The 23,174-nt window shown below is 40.1% G+C and overlaps 1 protein-coding gene across 8 annotated transcripts in view; it reads right to left on the bottom strand.

The window, feature by feature from the left end:
* VEPH1 (ventricular zone expressed PH domain containing 1) overlaps positions 1-23,174 on the bottom strand; it is a 147,631-nt gene that overhangs the window by 61,546 nt on the left and 62,911 nt on the right. For all 8 annotated transcript variants that reach the window (XR_010590589.1, XM_005286984.5, XM_024102548.3 and 5 more), the window contains 3 exons: positions 20,209-20,429; positions 3,441-3,650; positions 580-974 (listed from right to left, as the gene is read on the bottom strand). Coding sequence is in view for 7 of the 8 variants with exons in the window: in XM_005286984.5 (XP_005287041.1) it covers positions 580-974; positions 3,441-3,650; positions 20,209-20,429 (826 nt within the window). In the remaining variant the exon portion in view is untranslated. The remainder of the gene's footprint in view (positions 1-579; positions 975-3,440; positions 3,651-20,208; positions 20,430-23,174) is intronic.

Genomic DNA, 23,174 nt, shown 5'->3' with positions numbered 1-23,174 from the left:
AGGGGAGGATCCCAACACTATCCACTGACTCTGCATGATGAAACTGAGAATCATTATAGAGTTCTGATGCAATGGTAAATAGGGGCCCAATTCAAATCCCACTGGGAATCTTTTGACTGACTTCTAGTGGGCTTTGAATCAGAGCGTAGCAGAACACAACACCTTTATTTGAGATTCTGGATCTGATTCTTTTCTGACCTACCCTGATGCAACTCTATTAGCTACACTGATTTATCCTGATGTAAGAAGAGAATCAAACACTGACCCTGAGTCCAATCCAGCATTCTTTGCATAATATTGCATAAACTTCAAAGGGAGTTTTGGGTGTGCAAGGACTACCAGCTTGGGGCCTCTGAAGGATGCACAATATTGCTGAAGGAAAGGACAAAACCTATGAAAGAGGGCTCAAAATGCTGTCGTTTATAACAACTTCATTGTGTAAAAACGTGTTTCATCCAACATAAGAGCTCATGCTTAGAGAATCTTACTTAACAGTTTGCATGAGTATTGAAGGGTTTTGTTCTTGTTTTAAACTGTTCCTTTAAGTTTTCCATAATTTGAAAGGTTCAGAGCTCTTACCTTCAATAATACACTGATCTGGGCTAGGAATTTTCTTCCCAATCTCCATGACATATGCTTTCACTTTACTAAGATTTTCCTTTAAGTGCAAGTAAAGCTTATCCTGATATTCCACAGGATTTTTTATTGTCTCTGTACTTCCTTCATGGCAGTTTTCTTTAACAGATCCTGGCAAATTTTCTGATTCTGTACATTTGATACTTGGGTGTGAAACTGAAGAATTTTCCAGCTGTGATTCTTCAGTGTCTGGACTAAGAGGCAATTTGTCATTTTCTTGGCTAAGATAAATTTCTGTGAAAGAGATGCCAGCTGCTATATCTCCATTGTCCATGTCTTGTCCATTGTCTGAATTCATCCCCTTTGTACGGATTGCATGTAAAGCTAGACTTTTGGACCTGCAATGTAAATAAAGAGAAAGACAAATGGTTTGTGATAGAGGTAAGATGGACTACACCATGCTGAAGAATCAGATAACAAGATTTCTGGCCAAATTCTGCTCTCAATTACATATATGCAGCTGCTTTGGTGCAACTCAGAGCAGAATTTGGGCCTAAATATCCTATTGGTTGGCAAATACAAATAGCTTTTAATAAACCTGTATTTCACAAACAGGTACTCAGAACCCAAATCAAACCACAACTGTAGTAATAAAAGAAGTCAGACAACAATATCTATATCTCACAACATATTGTGACAAAGTTCCTCCTCTATCTTGGTAGGTCCTGTGCTTATTGGCGGATTTTCTTGCCTCAGAGATTCACCATGTGGGTTGGAGAACAGCCCAGAGACCTTCCCCTCTGGAAGAACCCACAGTCCAGGTCAATTGGGAGGTTTGGGGGGAACCCGGGCCCACCCTCTACTCCGGGTTCCAGCCCAGGGCCCTGTGGACTGCAGCTGTCTATAGTGCCTCCTGTAACAGCTGCATGACAGCTACAACTCCCTGGGCTACTTCCCCATGGCCTCCTCCAAACACCTTCCTTATTCTCACCACAGGACCTTCCTCCTGGTGTCTGATAACGCTTGTGCTCCTCAGTCCTCCAGCAGCACACCCTCTCAGTCTCAGCTCCTTGCGCCTCTTGCTCCCAGTTCCTCACACTCGCACCACAAACTGGTGTGAGCTCCTTTTTAAAATGCAGGTGCCCTCATTAGCCTGCCTTAATTGATTCTAGCAGCTGCTTCTTAGTTGGCTCCAGGTGTCCTAATTAGCCTGCCCGCCTTAACTGGTTCTAGCAGGTTCCTGATTACTGTAGTACAGCCCCTGCTCTGGTCACTCAGGGAACAGAAAACTACTCATCCAGTGACCAGTATATTTGCCCTCTACTAGACTCTTGTACCTCACTGGTCTGGGTCTGTCTGCATACTAGAGAATGCACCAGTATATCTATTACTCATCACTATAACATCTCAGTATCCAGTCTGTCAATCACATTATAAAATAATACCATCCAGTGATTCAAGCAAATCCAGAGTTCTCTCCAAAGTCCTTCAGCTGGGCCACTTTCGCCACAAGCCCCAACATTCAGGAATTGGTTCTCCACTCTCCTGTGTAGTCATTTGCACCAGAGTAAATGAGGTATAAAATGCTACTACTGGTGTGAGTGAAGAATTCTGATTTGGCAGCATTTTACACTCACATTGAACAGTTGTATATGAGTGCAAAGGTGGAAGGCAATGGGGAATCAAGCCCTCAATGAGCATCCTTCCCCACCACTCCTTTCACAACATGGGAAACTTTAATCTCAAAGGGGAGCTGGGGAACAGGAAATGCGTACACAACTGGGGAATGTGTCTCTGGAAAGAATTAGGAGAAAAGTGGACATAGGTTCCCTGTTAAAGAGGAGGAGGGTGGAAGCTATGACAGCCCCAGCAGAGGAGATGTCCAAATTCCCAAAAGGCTCAAGTTATCGCCACAGAACTCTAAGTCAGTATAAAACGGGTCATGCTCCACCCATGCAACATTGCAGCATGAGCAGTAAACATCCCACTAGAATTGGTGAGGCCTGCATGTCCTAGTTGCAAGTTCTTTGGGCTGGCCCTGGTCGCAACACACAACGGGTCTAGGCAGAATCAAATTTAACTTGACACAAAGTATCAATCTAGAGTAATTGAGGGCATAATCTGACCCAAAATATTGATACAAATATATTACCTAAACTAACGTTAGAGTTGCTATTATTAGTATCCAGGTGAGGTCTTTGAATCTTCATTTCTAGATCAGTAGTTCTCAACCTTTCCAGACTACTGTACCCCTTTCAAGAGGTGGATTTGTCTTGTGTACCCCAAATTTCACCTCACTTGCTTAAAAATCAGACATAAAAATACAAAAGTGTCACAGCACACTACTTCTGAAAAATTGCTGACTTTCTCATTTCTCATTTTTACCATATAAATTATAAAATAAATTGCAACCCCCCAGATTGAGAAACACTGATATAGTATATAGAGCAGTATAAACAAGTCATTGTCTGTATGAAATTTTAGTTTGTACTGACTTTGCTAGTGTTTTTCATCTAGCCTTTTGTAAAACTAGACAAATATCTAGATGAGTTGATGTACTCCCTGGAATACCTCTGCGTACCCTCAGGGATATGCATCCTCCTGGTGGAGAACCACTGTTCTAGAGTGTTCTGTAAACAAACATGTTCCTCTTCCTTCTCTATGGTCATGTTAGGGCAGGTTAAATACATAATTTAGAAAGATCTTATCCAGCTCTGAGATGCCCTGACAAGAAATCTGGTTAGAATTAGACTCATGGTGCCCACAGGTATACTATAATTGAACTATTCCCTTAATGTTTGGATAAAGATTTATTGCAAGACTGATAGGCATGAAAGTCAGTCTTGCATTTTACAGAATCATACCTGTTAAATCTCATATCCTTCCTTTCTTCTTTAGAAACCTGGCCTAAACTATATCTACGCACAGAGCCAGGAGTACTGTTGTCAATATTTATTTTTTCTTCAAAAGCCTGTATTTTAACTTGAAGCTTTTCATCCTCTTCATTTTCATTCATAACAGATTTTAAATCATCCAACTGTACAGGAGATTCTGCTTCAGCATCATTTTCTGTCCTGAAGAAGAAAAAATCAGGGGTTTAACACGGTCATGCTTTGCCCAAGATGACACTGACAGTGTCTCTCTTACTTTGAACCACATACTGTATCTGGTAAAATAATTGTGTGTCAGTAGTGAATTTCTTAGAACTTGATTAATCATTTTTGGAAACAGCTTTCAGCTCAATATCTATGTCAAAAGGATTAGAAACATTAAATATCTATGACAACACTGGATTAGAAATAGCATGCAATATATCTGCAAAGGTAAAAACCACACTTCCTCTTGATATGTCCTCAACCACATTCCCACCAGCAAACCTCTCAGGGAAATGTTTTTCAGTTGAATTTAGGCCAGTCCTACAAAGCTACTAAACAACCATTTATTACAGCATACTTATAAACCAACAGCAGAGCTCACAGTGGAGCCTGTGAATATTTGTGGTTTTACAAAATTGCACATGTACTTTCTCCTGAATAATTGTACTCTGAGTAAGAAAAACATATTTCAAAACTCAGCACATGGGAAGAAACTGGTTTAGAGAAAGTTTTAAGTAATCTGACTCACGTTCAGCAAAAGAAATCCCAGAATACTTAAAATGGGTTTATTTAGAAGTCTGTGCAGCTCGAGTTTCTATTTAATAGAACAAAAGGGTTAGAAATTTACATCGTCATTAAAATTTTCAAGCACAGAGTTGAATAAACTCTGTGCAATAATAAATTTGGATTTAAAGCATCAGTTAGCATGAAGTTATCACTCTTAAAAACATAGGACCTAATTCTGCCCTCAAACATACCTGTGAATCTCATTGATTTCACACCACTGATAAAAATGATTGTCCTAATAATGACACTGTCATATCATTAGTGATGAATTCTGTCTGCAGTTGATTTCAGTGGAGTTACATGGGGGTAACTAACAGTAGAATAATTTGCACCTGCCAAACTATCCTGACATGGAGGGAGCCCATTGAAAGCAGGTAATGAGATCCAATCCTAAATGGATCCACTTTCTAACCCCCTACCAATGGGGGTCACAGAGGAGCTGCAGCTGTTATTCCAGCTCATAGGCTAGTGTAGCAGCAGTGGACAGGTGACATTGCAGCTCTGCAGCCCTTCCAGCAGCTGTGGGGAAGCAGGGGCGGCCCTAGACTAGCTGCCAGCAACTGGCGCCCTAGGCGAAGCATGCAATCAGCGCTCCCACCCCCAAACCCCAAGGGCATATCTAGCCTGAGGTTTTTGGTAAACTGGGAAACATTTTGCTCCTTTTTTCCTTTTAATGTTTTTAAGCATTTTTTTTAAAACAGAGGCTTAATTATGCGGTTTGTCAGTCTGTCCAACCAATGTTTCTGAGATCAGATAAAATAGACACATGAAATTTTCAGAATAGATTTGTACATGACAGCTAGATGATATTTCAGTCCAATTTCAAATAAAAATGCATTAAAAATGTTAATTATAATTTTTATTATTACAAATCCAAAATCATCCATTACGCTATCCTGCTTTAACTGCCATTACCACCACATCCAATATAGAAAGAAATAAGAGAACTCTTCAGTGAACTTTAACCTGTATTTACAAAACACTCTGTGCTCTTAAAACATGACTTTTCTTCCTTTAAGTATTGAAAATTCAGTCACTAGTTCTTTTAGATCTAGTTTTCCAGCTATTTCATGCTCTATGGACATTCTGGCAAGTCCAACAAGTCTCTCTTGCACCATTGTTGAATGCCGATATGTTTTTATCAATTTTAACTTTGAGAAGCAGCGTTCCCCACTAGCTACGGAAACTGGCAAAGTTAAAAGAATGCGTAGCACTATAAAAATGTTTGGAAAACTGTCTGAGAGTTTATTTTCACTAACAAACTTCAGTACTTCTTCAGGAGTGGAATGTTTCTTAAGTCGTCTTGAAAAAGCCTGAATCTCACTACACAAATCTGTAGCATCAATGTCTTTTGAATTTTCATGAGTCAATGCCGACTCCAGTTTTAAACAAAATTCTCTTATCTGTTTTGCTGTTTTCTTTTGCAAGCTGTGGATATCATATAGAAAGCATATACTGACTCTAGCTGCTGAATCTGTTGAAATCTTTTGTCAACCGAGTGACTAGCAGTATCAAGGACTGTGAAGTAGAAATTCACTTTGAACCTTCGTTTTGGGTTCTGAATGCATGTGTCTCATCCTTCATACGAAAACTGCTGTTTCTTTTGCCAAATGCGAACTGCCTCTGGTTCAAATTCTGTCGGAAAGTCTATTTCTTCAGCAAGCTCAAGAGAATCTACCAGTATTCTTTCAAACCCTTCATCACTTCTGAATTCCTCCAGAATATTTTTAGTTTGCTGAAGTTTTTGAATAGCAGAATGTATGTTCAAATTATTTTCCTGAAGCTGCTTACTAGTGAGGTTAATCTCGAAAAGGATATTATTATACCACAAAATGAGTGAAGTCACAAATTTGAATTTGGAAAGGCCATTTGCAAGAGCTTCTGCATCTGAATGTGCCATATTGCCAGATGATCCAGTAAAGGTAGTATCATCAGAAATTTCAATTAGGGCATCATAAATGTTTCCAAGTTCATAGTAAAGAGGCTTCAAAGCATCAGTGCGACTCTCCCATCTTGTCTAAGTGGTTTCACAGTTAGAGAATTCACACGGCGAGTCAGAATCTCCCAACGGCGTGTTGAGCCTGAGAAAAACACGTAAACACGTTGCACCAGGTCAAAGAAACTGCTTGCCTCCAAACAGCATCTAGCAGCATCATTGACAACCAAATTCAGAGAATGCACACTGCAAGGAACGAAAAAGGCCCTAGGATTGATTTCCAACATTCTCCTTTGCCCACCATTGTCTTTACCCTTCATATTACTCCAATTATCATAGCCTTGGCCATGTAAGTTTTCAATAGATAATGACATTGTTTCAAGCTCTTGTATAATAGTTTCAGTCATAAATGCTCCAGTCATCTCCTTCAGTGGTACGAAACCCAAAAAATGTTCCTTTAAGAGCACTTCAACATTCTCTTCATATGCAGACTTTTCCATATCCACAAAATGAATGATCATCGTCATTTGTTCAACATGACTCACATCTGGTGTACAGTCCAGTATTATTGAAAAGTATTTTGCAGAATCGGCAGCTTCTACAATTTTCTTTTTAATGGCATTTGCTATGATTTGAATCAGTTCATTCTGCATATTTTTTCCTAAGTAATGAACCTGGGTTTCATGATCAGTTATTTTACGTAGATGCTCCTTCATGACTGGATCAAACAAAGCGAGGTATTCAACAAATTTTAAAGAGATTCCATTACCCGGAGTATATAATTTTTCATTTTAAGAGAAGATATTTCAGGAAGGATCCCTGCTGTTTTGCTTGGTCCTTTTCCTTCTCAGCCTTTTGTTTATGATACTCAGCTCCTGAGGGTTTTCTTTTTCCTCTTTCTGCCATGGGACATTTGAATATTGTTATGTACTAACTGTGCTCCCGACTGCAAGCATTATAGCGTTATGGATGGCTGACACACCCACCACATGGTTGGCGATTTAAACCACATTGCAGCCATCCCAACGCATCTTTTCACTGCTTAAAGGCTCAATGATTAGTAACATACACTCACTTACCTATTAAAACAGTTAGTTACAGCATTTACATGGAAACAAAATGACCTTTTTCGATGTTATAACCTGACACCAGTTGTTTAGAAATAATCCCCTTCCTCACGGTTACCCGCTTGGAGTGTGACATCATCACTTTTGTAGTCTATTAAGCGTTAACACTGTTACTTTTCTTTTATGGACCTTATTTATTACATGTGAATCAGTTATAACAAAGAAAAGTTCATAATTATACAGCCCCGATAATAACGCTAAGGTTTAATAACGCTTAAAGATACTCACATTTTGGATTTATAATGCTGAAAGATGTTATTCTTTATTCTTTGGCACCAAGAAACACAATTTTCCACAATATTCGCTCGATTCTTAACCATCTACCTGCGATATGTGTTAAAATGACTGACATGTATCAACGCGTGATATCGCCACTCTACATGAATTTCCGGCTATGCAGCCTTGATGTATATTTGAGTTAGGCGTCACTAGCATTGCAGCTCTTGCCGCTGGTGGATGTGTTTCATTGTGGCTGAGTTATTGCTTATCAAAATGGCAGAGTGGGTCATCTTGACCCTACGTCACAAATTGGAAAGAAAATTCGCTAAAATATTATTTATTTTTGCTGTAAATAAAAGAGCTGACATATTAATAAATTCTCAGAAATGTAGAGAAATGAATTATAATTCATATTCCCTCTACGCACATGGGAATTGAAATAATGACATCTTCATTATTTTATTTGTATTTTTTTTTTCATCTTTTTCATTTTTTTTCATTGATTTTTTTCCTCAAATTTGGTGCATATGGAATTAGGTGCATCCCTTCAGCCACTGTAGTTTGAACATTTTGAGCTTTGTTTTTATGCAGCAGTGAGGGAACTGAATTTATTATTATTAATCATGTTTACTACAGCAGTGTCTAAGGGCCAACCAAGAATGGGGGCCCATTGTACAAACCCAGAGTAGTAGATGGTCCTTGCCCTGAAGAGGTTACAATCTGAATAGACCAGACAGACATAGGGTGGGGGAAGGGGTAGACCACACGAGCAAAGTGAACTGTGTGATGGCAGCAAGTGGTATGTTAGTTCCATTGTTCTGTGTGTGTGTGTGTGTGTGTGTTCGTTCTTAGGTGGGGATAAGTTGAAAAAGGAAGAAAAGGGAGGTGAAGGGGTCAGGGCAGGGAAGAAGAAGGTAAAACAGACAGGTGTGCAATGAAGCAGAGGTCAAAAGACAGTGAGGGAAGGAGGTGGGTTGGAGCAAACAACCCATCAGCACAGGATGAAGAATGTTCAGTCAACACTACAGGAAGTTCTCTGAATGCCCAGTGCTCCTTTCCTTGACCACTCCTGTTCCTACCAGCTGGAGTCTGTGGCTGGCTCATCTCTGCAGTTTTTCTCCCCAAAGCCTGATGGTCAGGGGGAAGGGGAGGTCATAGCAGTCCTAGAGAGAGAGTGTATGAGGGGGAGTGTCTCCCCTGAACAGTTCTGGGTGCAGGAGGTGAATTTTACCCTTAATGAACAGAGTGGTACAGCTAAACCATTACTATGTCTTCCCTCTTCAAAGATATGGATATCACTACTATTCTGATGCATCCGACGAAGTGGGTATTTACCCACGAAAGCTTATGCTCCAATATGTCTGTTAGTCTATAAGGTGCCACAGGACTCTTTGTCGCTTACTACTATTCTGGAATACTATTAGGTGTATCATGTGAACAGTCGGTATGTGCCCTTGCTGTTATTTTGTTATAACCAAGTTTCCTGCCTTCTCTTTTGGTGCGAGGCTGCCAACAGGGCCACAAAATTATCAAGACAACAAAATCATGGGAGCAGTATGCACCGTAATTCAGAGGGATGAGTTACCACATTTTACAGGGTCAAAACACACCTATGCCATACTTTAGCCTCTTATGTGTAATATTTATAGATTTCTTAATAACAATCAGAACCCTCCCACAGGGTTAAAGAGGGGAGTGTCAGTATTTTTAACTCTATTCACACATTTAAACATTATATCATAATTTGAATTTTTTGATGACCTCTTTTTTATAAATGAGTGTCTAAGTGGATAAATTATTAAATGCAAAACAGCTAGGTTTATGGAATGTCACAGATGGGAGTTAAAATGCAGTGTTGCCAAATATAGCAGAATCTTGCTAATTCACATTCATGACTGGAAGGCCTATTGAGAATTTCCAAATATTGCAAATTATTGCTTATGAAAACAAACATATTTAACAGAATTAACCAAGGAAACTGCATCACAAAATGTAATTTTTCATTTGTTTTGATATAGGCAGTTTAGTTTTTTTATGTAGGCAATAACTCCTGATATAGTAATAAATGTTCTGGAGACCATTTTGTAAAAGTAATGAAGTCTTAGCAATAAGGAACCTCACTAGAGATTTGGCTATCAAATCTTTGCAGAGATGTAGGAGAAGACTTAATCTCACCTACTGTTATCTCTCTAATATATGTATCAATGGTATGCCCATTACCATGTCAACTATGTGCTAATAAAATTATATATAGCAAACCCCCTATACATTGGAATTTTGGAGTGGGGTATTTGATGGAGCGATCAGGTTTGTGGATTAGAGGAATGTGAACTAACAAGGCTCTACAGAATTCTGAAATAAGAGCAGACGCTGAGTAAACTACATTTGGTTTGTTTTCACCCCTCCCCACTTGGGACATAATCCATAGCCCACTGAACTCAATGGGAGTCTTTCCATTGGCTTGAATAGACATTGGATCATGCTCTCAATGGAAATGTTACCATAGTGTTTCTTTCAGGGAAACATTTGGTTCTATTTGTCAGATGTAAACCAACAGTGACTTTGTTAAAAACATGGTTCATTATAACTCAGAAGTCCACAAATCAATAGCTTGGCTCAAACTCAACTAGCCTGCCAATACCAGGCTCCTGGGACTTTCAGGATAGCTGGTACTAGTCTTAATGGACAAAACAAAATACTCATCTCTTGGGATATCCTTGGGGGGGCAGGCTTCATTATCTCTCTTCTGTAAGCCTAGGCTCACTGCAGTAACAATGTGACCTTTTGACATGAAGCCATTCTTAACAAGCAGGAAAGATGTAACCAACATGAAATACTTCACTGAGCCTACATACTGTGCATGGCTGGAAGACAGGCGGGCTGTTCTTCTGGCTCCTCCAGTCAAACAACAATAACATTAACAATTGTGTAAAATCTTGGCAAAATTATTGAATACATTACTGACACTGCTGGAGTTGGCCCCACTTACCCCAGAGCTGAATTTGGCCCAGACTGTTTTCAGAAGAAAAGAGATGTAGAAATATCCAAGGAAGTATATAGAACATGTTTGCAGGAAGATTTTGGTGGCACCATATTCTTTATTACTGAATTACTTTTCAACTCTCTATGGTGAGGTATCAAAATATTATACAGGTCACCAGATGATCATAATAATATTTTTATTTCTATACACCCTCCTCAACCAGGTGCTGAGAATGTGATGCAGCACAATCCAAATACCTTTCTAAAAACACACGAAGGGTGGGATTTGCAAAAGCATGCCATGCTGGCCTACCTCTGCTCCCACTGCAGTTACATGGGAGGATCAGGTTCTACTACCAAGGCTCACCAAGCAAAGGCATAATCACCTCCTGCACTAAGATGCAATAGTAGAATCTCTAAAAGACAGGTCGTATGTAAGCATAGGTAAGTATCAGAGCAATGCTCAAGGATATTGAATAGAGTCAGGGTCTACAGCCTTAAAAGCTTCAAAAATACAGTGTCACCTTACTATCACTCCAACTTAGAGGTAGCTAATGTAAAGACATTCTGTAACTGGGCAGGCATAATCTGTTAATGATTTCTCAAATAATTCTGAACAAGCTATGAGCAATGGAGATGCCCTGCTGTAAGTGCTGCTGCATGTCTTGCTAAGGGAGAATTATTAGAATCAAACTTTATTGTCACTAGAAAATGAGCTTTATCCCGTCAAACTTCATGAACCATATTGTTTCCAAAGCTGATAGCAATGTCACCCTACAGTCCCATATCATCCTATGAATTTCTTAAATAAGGCTACAATCCTTTACACCATAACAAACGTTGCTTTAAAGATGGATAAATGGAGGAGAAAATGAAAGGCATATGAATTGTAAATGACACCATATGCCAGACTTTGCTTCTCCTATAAAAAGAAGAAATAATTTCATCCAGCCACTATATAAAAATAAACAACAAAGAACAGTCTGGCTTGCATGCTTACTTTGTTGTTCCCAGGAATGGTGGTTGGGAAGCTTCACTAGATCCTATATTTTTTTTTAATTGACCACGACAGACTTCTAAGTTGGATCAGCAGACATTAACATTCTACATTCACTTTTAAAAGTTATCTCTGGGGTGAATTACTTGCCTCTTTGTGATAGTAGGTGGCAATGCTAATAGACCATCACATGATTTTAATGATACTCTCCATCAAATGTATGTAAAATTCCCCATGTCAAATGATTCCAAGCCCACAGTTACTTAGAAGAAATCAGTTTTTCCCTATGGAAACATACAATTCCAAAAGGAATGGGTTATTGTTCATGCACGCAGATGAAAAATCTATTTTTCTTTCACAGCACAAATACTCTGAATTGCTACTCTTGTTTAAGAAAAACTTTCTGCAATTAAGTAGTTACGGTAGCTCTGGAGCTACTGGGTATATTTCCATGTTCAGGGCCTGATTCTGATCTCACTTACACTAGTACAAATCAATGGTAAATCCAGTGAAGTCAATGGAGTTATACTGTGTAAAGTACTTTAACTCCGTTCCTAATTTTTGGTCTACGTTTTGTCTTGCCCCTCATCTATCTGATGTTGTCCTTGGCTAAGCCTCTGAAATATAAAACCAGGGAATAACATAAGATTTTTAAAGTTCTGCATTTGATTAAGATCTTTGTTTTATTCTATGATCTCTTACAGCTATGTTTTTAAAGGGGTGTCAACTCAGCCTCTAATTTGACACCTACAATTGTGTAAGGCATAGCACAAAGAACTGCAGGTGCATATGGCAACATTTACGGCCTGATCCACAGCCCAGTGAAGTCAAGGGGACTTCAATGGAAAGTGGACCAATCCCCGAGACAGCTAATTGTGACTGAGTGTGCATGCAGTGAAGGAGCTAGTTGTTTACATACTTTCAGAAATAGAAGTTCTTTTATTCTAAAATGAGGCCCTCGCTGAGCATTTACACAGTGCAGCCTGATTGTTTATTAGCCTTTTATTTCTTTATTATCCTATTCCTTTATTGTTATTTATTCTCTACATTGTGGACTGAAGGCCAAATTCTGCCCTAAATTGAAAAGGATTAAATCCTGAGCAACTCCACTGCAGCCCTATGGTAACTTCGTGATTTGCCCTGGATTTGCATTGGTGTAACATAGTATTTGTCCCTGAGTCCAAATGGACACTTTTGAAATGTTAAAACTTTGTTTTTTCAATTGTTTATATGCTCTGGTGAGGGTCAAACACACATACACAAGCAAATATTAGAAAAGCAATATATGTCTCTCTCGCGAGCTCTCCCCAGGGGTTTCTTCCCCTCAGCAAAGTGAGTTCTTTCCATTTAGAATTTTGTGGGAAAAGATTGGAAAATATTTCATTGAAATTTTAATGAAAAATGTCTCCTGCTTTTCAACCAGTTGTACCAGACATGGGAGTAGAGTAGAGTAGGGATATCATAACATTTCAGTGGGTGGAATACCTTTGAGCCTTCCTGGTATTACTAACATATCAAGTGAACAAGCATGGTCTATATCAATAATTATTAAACTCTGCTATCAGATCGTTTGTGAAGCCTCCCCTCCTTCTACTGCTTCATCATAATGCAAATGACAACTGGCATTATCATTCCCCTTTAGTTACTCTTGGACTAGTTTCCAATACGTGCATGTTATCTCACATGGATTTATTTTCTATTCCCAGTTATATTCTCCGGTGACTTTAATAAACTCTTTATAAGAGCGAGCGCCAAGACTTTTAAAGGTGTTTAGGAGTTGCTAAACTCAGCACTGCAATGCCGGAGGATCCTAAAACTCATTTTCAAAAGCAATGTAGGCACTTAGGAGCCTATATCCCATCAATGTCAATGAGATTTAGACTCTTAAGTGCCTAAATCACTTTTGAAAATGAGTTTTAGGATCCTCAATCAGTTAGGCATTGCAACACTGAGCACAGCAGCAATCCCTAAATACCTTTACAAATCTGGGCCTCAGATCTATTTTTTGACCAAGCACTTTCTCACCAGGTGAGTTGTATAAATTTCTCACAGCTTTCCTTAAAAATGATTCAGTTCCACGGGGTTCCTCTCTTTTTTACTATTTAACTCTCTCTAGAATGTCAATTAATTGTTTCTTGAATGACCCCAACATTTTGGCGTCCACTCATTATCATGCCTCCAAGGCCATTCCTCACATTTATGAGCTTGATGACATCTGTGTTGAATTTTATCATAGAAGTAGTTTCCCTTTGTGTCCTCTTGACCTGTCACATACCACATAATGGTATTTATACAGCTCTTAGTAAAATAGCAACTAGTGTATCTTCGCTGTAAACTACACTAAATATCATTTGAACTATCCGCTGAGGGACAAATACTGGAACACTCAAAATACTTTGTTACGAGGTGCATTAGAAAGAGGTTGGTGGTGCTGGTGATGGAGGGTGGTGGTAGAAAAACTTATTTAGACATTTGAAAATACTTTCTCCCTATTTATTTTGTCCATTTGGCAAATACTAACTTGCGGGGAAAGGGGCAATTTCAGTAACTGTTCCTGTAGGCTTTTCTGGTTATCTTTTGGACTAAACTCAGTTGATAAAACATACTACCTCACTTTTAACCTGAAGTTCTGGTTAAATGAAGCTTGGTTACATTCCCTGGCAGGGCCAGATTAAGGCATAGGCACCTAAGATTTGCGCCTAGAGCCCCAGCTCCTGGAGTCATGTGATTACATCAGACACTCAGCTTTCTTTTTTTTTTTAAATGTAGTCTTCATGATTACTAAGGACAACTTGAAAATGTAACGCAAGTGTCACAAATACAGTGATGTCTGCCTCAGTCTAAAACAATTGCTCTAAGAGGTGTGAACTGCCCCATGCATCTGAATGGGATATTTACTCTAAGACCCACTTCTCTGGGGTACCCTGACAACACCACGCAAGCAGAGGGTTCTGTGGGGCAGGAAGTCAAGGGGCCCCAAAACCCAAGCAGCTATAGCTAAACTGCTGGGGTAAATACTAGAAGAACCCCTTGTTGCCACCACCATCTCTTTAGGGAAAAGAATGAACTTCTGTTGCCACTCCTGGTGTGTGTGTGGGGGTGGGATGAGGGCCCCCACACCACTCTCTCAGTCTGTTTGGAGAGAAGAGAGCTCCCCTGCCACCACCTCTTTGAATGAGGGCAGGGCTAAGACACAGAGCTCTGTGCCATGTCTGTGCCTCTGGCCCCAGGTTACCTGGGATTGCACTGTCCCTCTTCACAGTGTTCCAGGTTCCCCAACCCCCATGGATCAATAAGAAGCTATAAGCAACTTCTCCATAGCTAACCAGCAGGCTTCACAGGCCCTGCTCCAGGTTCTCCAAAGTCAGTTGGCTTCAAAGTCATTTGGCTTCAGTTGGCTTCTGAGCCAGAACCAGAGCATAGTGAAAATAAGGCCAACTGGCTTCGGAGACTGGCTGGATTTAAAGGGTCTGTGCCACATTCACCCTGCCCTGTCCCTGGAGGATTCCAGCCAGCAGGTCATGAAGAAACAGAGCACTAACAGTTATTCATTACTGTGTTCTAGGTTTGGGGACCCAAAGAACAGACTTAGGATCTAGGGGTGAAATCCTGGCTCCATTGAAGTCATTGGCAAAACCCCCATTGATTTCAGTGGAGGCAGGATTTCACCCCTAGATGTCAGGAGTGAGATCCCTTAAAATCAGAAGAGGTGATGAGCAGGTTTTGAGGATTGCACATGAAGTTGAGGGGACCCAGAGCACAGACTTCAGAACCTGCTGGGGCAGCTCCCCGCCATGTTCTGGAGGCTTGAGACCTCCCAGCGGTCAGGTCTGCCCCCTAGTGCTTTTTGTAGTGTTATTGTAGCTATGTTTGTCCCGTTTAAACCCAAGAAGACAAAAAAATCCAGTTCTTTAACTTTGGGAGGGAACCTGCCTGGAAGATTGGTTAGTAATGCTTTTGGAAGCATATGGTAAGAATTTTACCTTAAACCAAGCTTAGTTTGTAAAGTTTTAGAGTAGCAAGCATTTTATCTTTATTTTTCTTATAACCATTTCTGCTTTTAATGCCTTAATACTTGTACTCACTTAAAACCTATTTCTTTGTAGTTAAATAAACCTTTTTTTGTTCCTTAATCAAAATTAATCCAGTGTTGTGAACTGCGTGAGTAACTCCATTTAAGATGGCAAGTTGTTGTAAATTATTCCCTTACAGGGACAATGGACCTTTGTTATCTGAACTGTCCAGGAGAGGGTTGGACAGCGTAATACAGAATACACATTTCTGGAGGGAAAATCCGTGTCTGAGAGTGTGTTGGGGTTATCCTGCATGTGATAACCAAGGTTGGTAGAAGCCAGAGTGTGACTGGAGCATGCTGGCATGCTACAGCTATACATAGACACTCAGAGTGTAATGGAAGGCTGTTTGTGAGCAGCCCCGGTGGGAGCTACAGCAGCAAGGCATTGTAAGGCACCCAAGGTTCAGGGCAGGGGTGACACAGCCCCTCTCTGGTGTGGATTGCACCCAAAAGGTCATAGGGAGCTAATATCTTTTACTGGACCAACTTCTGTTGGTGAAAGAGATACACTTTTGAGCTAGATTGTGACTAGCCCTGCGAGGGCCTCATTTTGTCAACCAGTTGCATGATAAGATGGGAGATGTTATGAGAGAACTTTATGTCTGTACAGAAGTGAAGAGTTACTAGCTGAGATGCCAATAGAAGGCATTCGTGAATATGTAGCATAGTTTCTGTGTTTTGTAGGACAGATCAAACTTGTTGGTGTCACTGCAAATATCTTTCTTTGTGGCGCTCTTTACATCAGCTCTTCATATGGTGCAGGGGTTGATCCCATCACGTGCTCTCTGAAGCAAGGCTGTGAGGCAAGGGCTAACAGCAATAGAGATGTATTTATTAATCGGGTGTTCTTGTTAGCTACTCTCCCTATGGCTACGTCCTCACTACGGGGGGGCGGGGTGTCGATTTAAGATACGCAAATTCAGCTACGCGAATAGCATAGCTGAATTCGACGTATCGGAGCCAACTTACCCCGCTGTGAGGACAGCGGCAAATCGATCTCCGCGGCTCCCCCGTCGATGGCTCTTACTCCTACCTCTGCTGGTGGAGTAGAAGCGTCGATTCGGGGATCGATTGTCGCGTCCCGACGAGACGCGATAATTCGATCCCCGAGAGATCGATTTCTACCCGCCGATTCAGGCAGGTAGTGTAGATCTGCCCTAAGAAAGGGTGAGGAGGAATGAGGGAAGGGTTATGGAGTAGCCCCACCCCCGCACCAGTAACCAGTGAAGCTAAGATGGCACACATCAGCCTCCCTGACTGATTTCAGCTGAGCTCTGGGAATGGAGTTACTGCTATTGCCTAGAAAAAACTAGCAGTAGTTGTTTCTGATTTGATTTTTCTGTGATGGAAAGGTGAGGGATGTAGGTCATGTTTTGTGCTTTAAATCCTTCCTTTCATCAAAGTATATGAAATGGGGAGCACTGCTCTCAGTCTGTGAGCAACAACCGAACAGAAGATGTTTAGCTGGTTTATTGTTTTTTGTTTTAAAAGCTGGGCATATCTATGTAAAACAATCCAACAACTGTGCAGAGATAGTCACTGGGCCATTTAAAAAAAATGCTGGATGCATCAAATTATGTAAAATATACTCTTAGTGAAAGCAAAAGAACATAAGAATGGCCACACTGGGTCCCAGCCCAATGGTCCATTTAGCCCAGTATCCTGTCTTCTGACAGTGGCAAATACCAGGTGCTTGAGAAGGAATGAACACAACAGGGCAACAATTGAGTGATGTATCTCGTATTGTCCACTTCCAGCTTCTGGCAGTCAGTGGTTAGGAACAACCAGAGCATGGGGTTGCATCCTTGAACCATCTTAGCGAATAGCCATTGATGGACCTACCCTCCATGAACTTATCTAATTCTTTTTTGAACCCTGTTATAGTTTTAGCCTTCACAAACGTCCCTGGCCATGAGTTCCACAGATTGACTGTGTGTTGTGGGAAGAACTACTTTATTTGTTTGTTTTAAACCTGCTGCCTGTTAATTTCATTGAGTGAGCCCTGGGTCTTGTGTTATGTGAAGGAGTAAATAACACTTCCTTATTCACTTTCTCCATGCCCGTCATGATTTTATAGTCCTCTATCATATCCTGAGATGTTTCCTGAGATGACCATATTAGTATGAGATACTATGATCCGTGGCACTATATTCGGAGTGCAAACTTCAGTAGACAAGTCCAAGGTAGTTACACACCAAAAATCCAGCTACAGGTAATGTTAACTTAGTTTCTCAGGAAGAAGACTTTAAAACTTTTGCATTATCAAATTACAGCACCCAATGAGTGTAACTCAATTGTCTAGGTCCTTCTCAACCTTCTACCTTAGTCTCTTCTCTCAGACTTGGATACCATACCATTTCCACATAGCTCCTGAAATCTGGAGCAACCCTTCTCTTCTCTGATTCCAAGCAACCTCTTGCTATTCTATTCAGATTATTATACTGAGCCCAGCATCTTGTTATCCAGCAGTGCACTAAGTAATATGATTAGCTACAAATCTCCTACAAATCACACCTCAAACACACTTTCACCTTTCCAACATTGATCTCTGCTTTGGTGCTGTCCATCCCTATTTCTGCATTTAATCTTGTAAGCTGCGTATTGTATTTGCCTGAGTTATATTGTAAACTTCTATGGGTAGGGATATTGTCTATTATATTACATGTTTGTCAAACATTCTGTACACCTATAAGGCTCTTCAAATGAAATAATCCAGTGGCCAGTTCATGTGTGTTGATACAAACCTTATGCCTTTCTCTTATGTTTGATGTTCCTACATGAGGAGCTATTCACATACTTAGAAGCAGAGCGACAAATTCAAGTCTGAGGTAATTCCACTGAAGTCAGGTCCATATTGTTTATTTTATTGCAAGCAAAGGCTTTTCAAGCTTTCAAATGAAAATCACTGGGATTATTTTCGCTCCACATTAGAAAAGCTGAGCAATGCCTTCCGTCAACTGAGCTAACACAAGAGTTATCTGGAGGAAGATATGGTGAAGCCTCCTCTTGAGATATGAAAAGTTAAAATAAATACTTGAAAATCTGTGTATTAAGTTACTTCTGATAGGAGAAGGAACAAATGTCTTAGGCTAGGTCTACACTACCCGCCTGAATCGGCGGGTAGAAATCGATCTCTCAGGGATCGAATTATCGCGTCTTGTCGGGACGCGACAATCGATCCCCGAATCGACGCTCTTACTCCACCAGCGGAGGTGGGAGTAAGCATCGTCGACGGGGAGCCGCGGAGGTCGATTTTGCCGCCATCCTCACAGCGGGGTAAGTCGGCTCCGATACGTTGAATTCAGCTACGCTATTCACGTAGCTGAATTTGCGTATCTTAAATCGACCCCCCCCCTGTAGTGAAGACCTGCCCTTAGAAAACAGGAGTGCCCCAAACACTGAGCAACATATAAGTGTATGAGCAGAATCAATATTTGGTATTGCTGCAATGGTCCTAAAAAGAATTTTTGTTACCTCCTCCCTTAAATGCCACCACATTTCCCTTATCATTGCCAGCTATAACTCCTCCCAAAGTGGTAGGAGTGTGAAATTTTTTGTAGTAATTCCTCTGCCATTAGAGATAATGCCCTTGGCCAGGATTTTCAAAAATGGACTTCTAAAGTTAGACTCCTAAATCCACATGGCACCTTAATAAGTGACCTGATTTTAAAAAGTCCTAAGCAGACAGTACAACCACAGATTTCACTGGGAGCTGCAGGGTGCTCAGCACTTTTGAAAATAAGATAACTTATTTTGGTGCCTATATATGGAGTTAGAAGTCTATCTTTGGACTCCTATTTTGAAAATCTTGACACTTGTCTTTAGGATTCCCTTAACCCTTCCAGATGCCTTCTTGACTCTCCTCTCTGATGTTTCCCAGCTCTCTCTGAGATTACCTCTGTACTTTCTGATGTTCCTCACTACTGCTGTATGGTTGCATGGTTCTTCGTGTTTGATTAGGGAATTACAAAGTAAAGTGGGGAAAGCCCTACTAAATCTACTCCAGACCTTTGCCAACTCCAGATTGTTCATATTCTTCAGTGTTTTGCTCAACCCAATATAAATGACTCAAATGACTAGGCGACCAGCACTTCCCTAGTGAAATTATTCCACCCTTTAAAAGGCCTTGATGTCTCCTACTCTGTAATTTGTTATTTAGTCCTTTAACCATTTAACTGCTTTTCAGCCCTTCTGACGGTGGCAATCCTCCTCTCACCATATTTGGTGTATTTTGGATGCTGCAAAATAGAATAGATACTGGTACCATCCCTCCTTCCTAGAGTCACAGGTTTTAAGGTTAGAAGGGACGGTTCTGATCATCTAGTCGGACCTCCTGCATAACACAGGCTATAGAATTTTGCCAAGTGCTTTCTGCATTAAGCCCTGTTTGAACTAGAGCAGGCCTTCTAGAATGGCATCCAATTTTGATATTAAATTGATTGAAAGTCAGTTTAGAGATGGCAGCCTACAGTGACGGTAGAAGACATCTGATATACTGATTTTACTGAAGTTCCCTGCAAGTACTTGTATGTTAGCTCATTATTTAGCATAATTGTATACTCCTGTCACTCATCACACCATGACAAACATCTCCACTTATCCAGATATAAGATTAATACAGAAACTGGTTTTACCTGCTTCCTAATGTGGTGTCGTTTTCCAGTTGTCGGATAAGAAGCTTGGCTATGGCAGTGAAACTGTTACTCATACGGTAGATATCTCTGCTCTGGTTGCCCAGAATATTTGAGAAGGTGTCGGTGATGTTCTTAATCTCCAGCAGAAGAATATGGTGAAACGAGTGCTCCATGTTGGCCAGCTGATTTACCAAATAGATCAGACACATCCTGGCTCTCTCCTATCCATTAAGAGAAGATAAATCATTTTAAAATGAATGCCTTTAATATTTATTTAAAACTAAAGCCGACTGTGTGTATGCTACTGAGAAAAGCACAAAGGCAACGTGCAGTGGTTGTTTGCTGGATTACTGAGAAAAGAACAATTGCATCAATTGGTGACATTATTTTTACGTACAGTTCATTTTATTCTATATTATCTATGCTGGCCTGACACCAATACACCTGACCTACAATTTACAGCTGTAGAGAGAGACTTGAAGGACAAATTCCTGAAGGCATTGACTTCAGAGTGGCAGCCTGGCCCAGAGGGTAGGGCACCGGAATAGGAATCAGGAGATGTGGGCTCTATTGCTGACTTTGCCATTGGTCTGCGGTGTGAACTTGGGAAGATCTGTTTATGTTTCTCTCCTGTGTTTCCCCTCCCATCTGTTGTTCATTATGCTGTAACATCTTCAGGGCAGGAATTATTTCTTATGATGGGCCTGGTTCTCATTTACACTAAAGCCCCTCTGGCAGCATAAAGGATTGATACCTACTTTAAGGCCCCTTTACACTACCAGAGCGCTGTAAAGGGCTTTAGAGGATCAGGGCCAAAACAGACATTCACTTAGAAAATCTTCCCATAAATAACTTTATAAATAAATAGAGATATTTCCTAGAACTGGGAGGGACCTTGAAAGGTCATTGAGTCCAGCCCCCTGTTTTCACTAGCAGGACCAAGTATTGATTTTTGCCCCAGATCCCTAAGTGGCCCCCCTCAAGGATTGAACTCACAATGGTGGGTTTAGCAGGCCAACATGCAAACCACTGAGCTATCCCTCCCCCCCCCTTAAGGAAATGCACAATTTAGGTGAAAAAGCCCTATGTGCAGTTAAACAGCTGGTAGTTCATTTGCATAACTGTAGAACAACATTTAAAATGTTTGTATAAATGCAACCAGCAGCTGAACAGCATAAAGAGCATTATCACTTTAGTTATGCATTTCCTTAAAGTTTTTCCATGTGAATGTCTGTTTTTTTAAAGGATTATTAAAGTGTCTCCCATCTAATTTTACTGGGCTCAGAGCTGATCGGGGCTATTGCATTTGTACACTTTAGCGGTGTCTAAACTAACCAGTCTCCCCTTGTATGTGTACCGTCAATGAGCAGACACTCTTCTATCAAACACTGCTATCATCTTGCGCCTGCTCTTGCTTCCAATGAGCCAGTGTGAGTTTGGGCATTCAATTCAGTGGGAGCAGGATCATGATCCACATACGTTAATACTATAGACACTGTTGCAGATCCTAATATAATTCCTCGGGTAATGAAGATATTCTAGTTTTCTCTTGAAGATACGCTGGGATTTCCTCCTTGCAATTGGTAATATCTCCAAGTGTAATAAAAACTACATATATAAATGTTGTTCTTCTAGAAATATATTTTAGGATCTCCTATATATAGTGTGTATATATATAGTATATATATATAGTATCTGAAAGTGTGTGTGTGTGTGTATCTATTTATATCAGACCCTGAAGTATATCTCCATGAGATGTTCCAAGGTTTCTCTGTTTTGTTAGGATAGCTCCATTGACTGTAATACATTCAAACTCCACATTCATCAAAACATTAGAGGAACAAGTATTGAGAAAAGTGCACAGGAACCACAAATTGCAGCAGTACTAGCCAGATCCAGTGAAACAGACTCCAGGCAAGAAACTCAGTTGGTGTAAATGGGTGTAGTTCCATTGAAACCACAGTCCACTCAGTACACCCTTTATAAGTTGTGATAAAACCAGGAAGAAATTTTGCTTTCAGGATCTATAGTAAATAAAAATAAAAACATTGTAGCAGAATCCAAAACTTCTTTCTTTGGTTCCCAAAAATTAGCAGAACAATACTCCAAGTGTACTTCAGTGTAATGACATTCTCATGTCTGTTCTTCTTGGGCTATTTAAAAAGGGAAGAAAATAATAATTTCCAATACAGTTAGGACATGAAAATACTGCAGAGACTTCAGCAAAACCATTGTCTAAATATAACCAGAAAAATATTTATAAAAGAAAAACTAGTGGGCTCATTTCAAATGGAGCAGTATCTCATATACTGAACAGTGACTACACATAGGATGAGTTGTTTCTTCTCTTCAACATATATTAAAAGATAACCATAGGTGAATCTATTTGTTGGAAAGCTATGGTCTGACTCAGTGCCTTTTTCTCTTTTCTTTATGGGTCTGAGAGATCTTAACTTTTTGGTATATATTCACTTATTTATTTAGAAGACATTCCTCCCTTCAGGAGATAAACAAGGGCTCAATTAACATCTAACACACATTTTTTGTTTCCTAAAGAATATTTGCAGCAGACATAACTGGAATGGAAGTTTCCACCATTTTCATGATATTGTGATCCAGCTGGAATGACTCCAGCAATGCTAAAATGCTGCTGTTTGCCCAGAAAGGGGTAGAACAATAAACTGTAGCTAGTAATATAATATGTAATTATTATACAAAGCAAAATTACAGGGAAAAAACTCAGCATGAAAGCAGCCATTATCTCTGCCACAATTTAGATTAAAAACTCCTCATAAAATGTATTTAGATGTAAATAACCATTGTTATTTTAAGCTTGATTATTTCATATATTTATGTGCTTTACCAAAAACATCTCTTGCATTTTATGGTGTTACATTACCTGTTATGGGGAAAGATTTAAAATAAAAAAATCAAGATCAGCAACATTTTAAAATTATTCGCTGTGT

Source organism: Chrysemys picta, chromosome 9, assembly GCF_011386835.1.
Source record: "Chrysemys picta bellii isolate R12L10 chromosome 9, ASM1138683v2, whole genome shotgun sequence".
Lineage (NCBI taxonomy): Eukaryota > Metazoa > Chordata > Testudines > Emydidae > Chrysemys > Chrysemys picta.
This window is presented reverse-complemented; position numbering and strand designations above follow the sequence as displayed.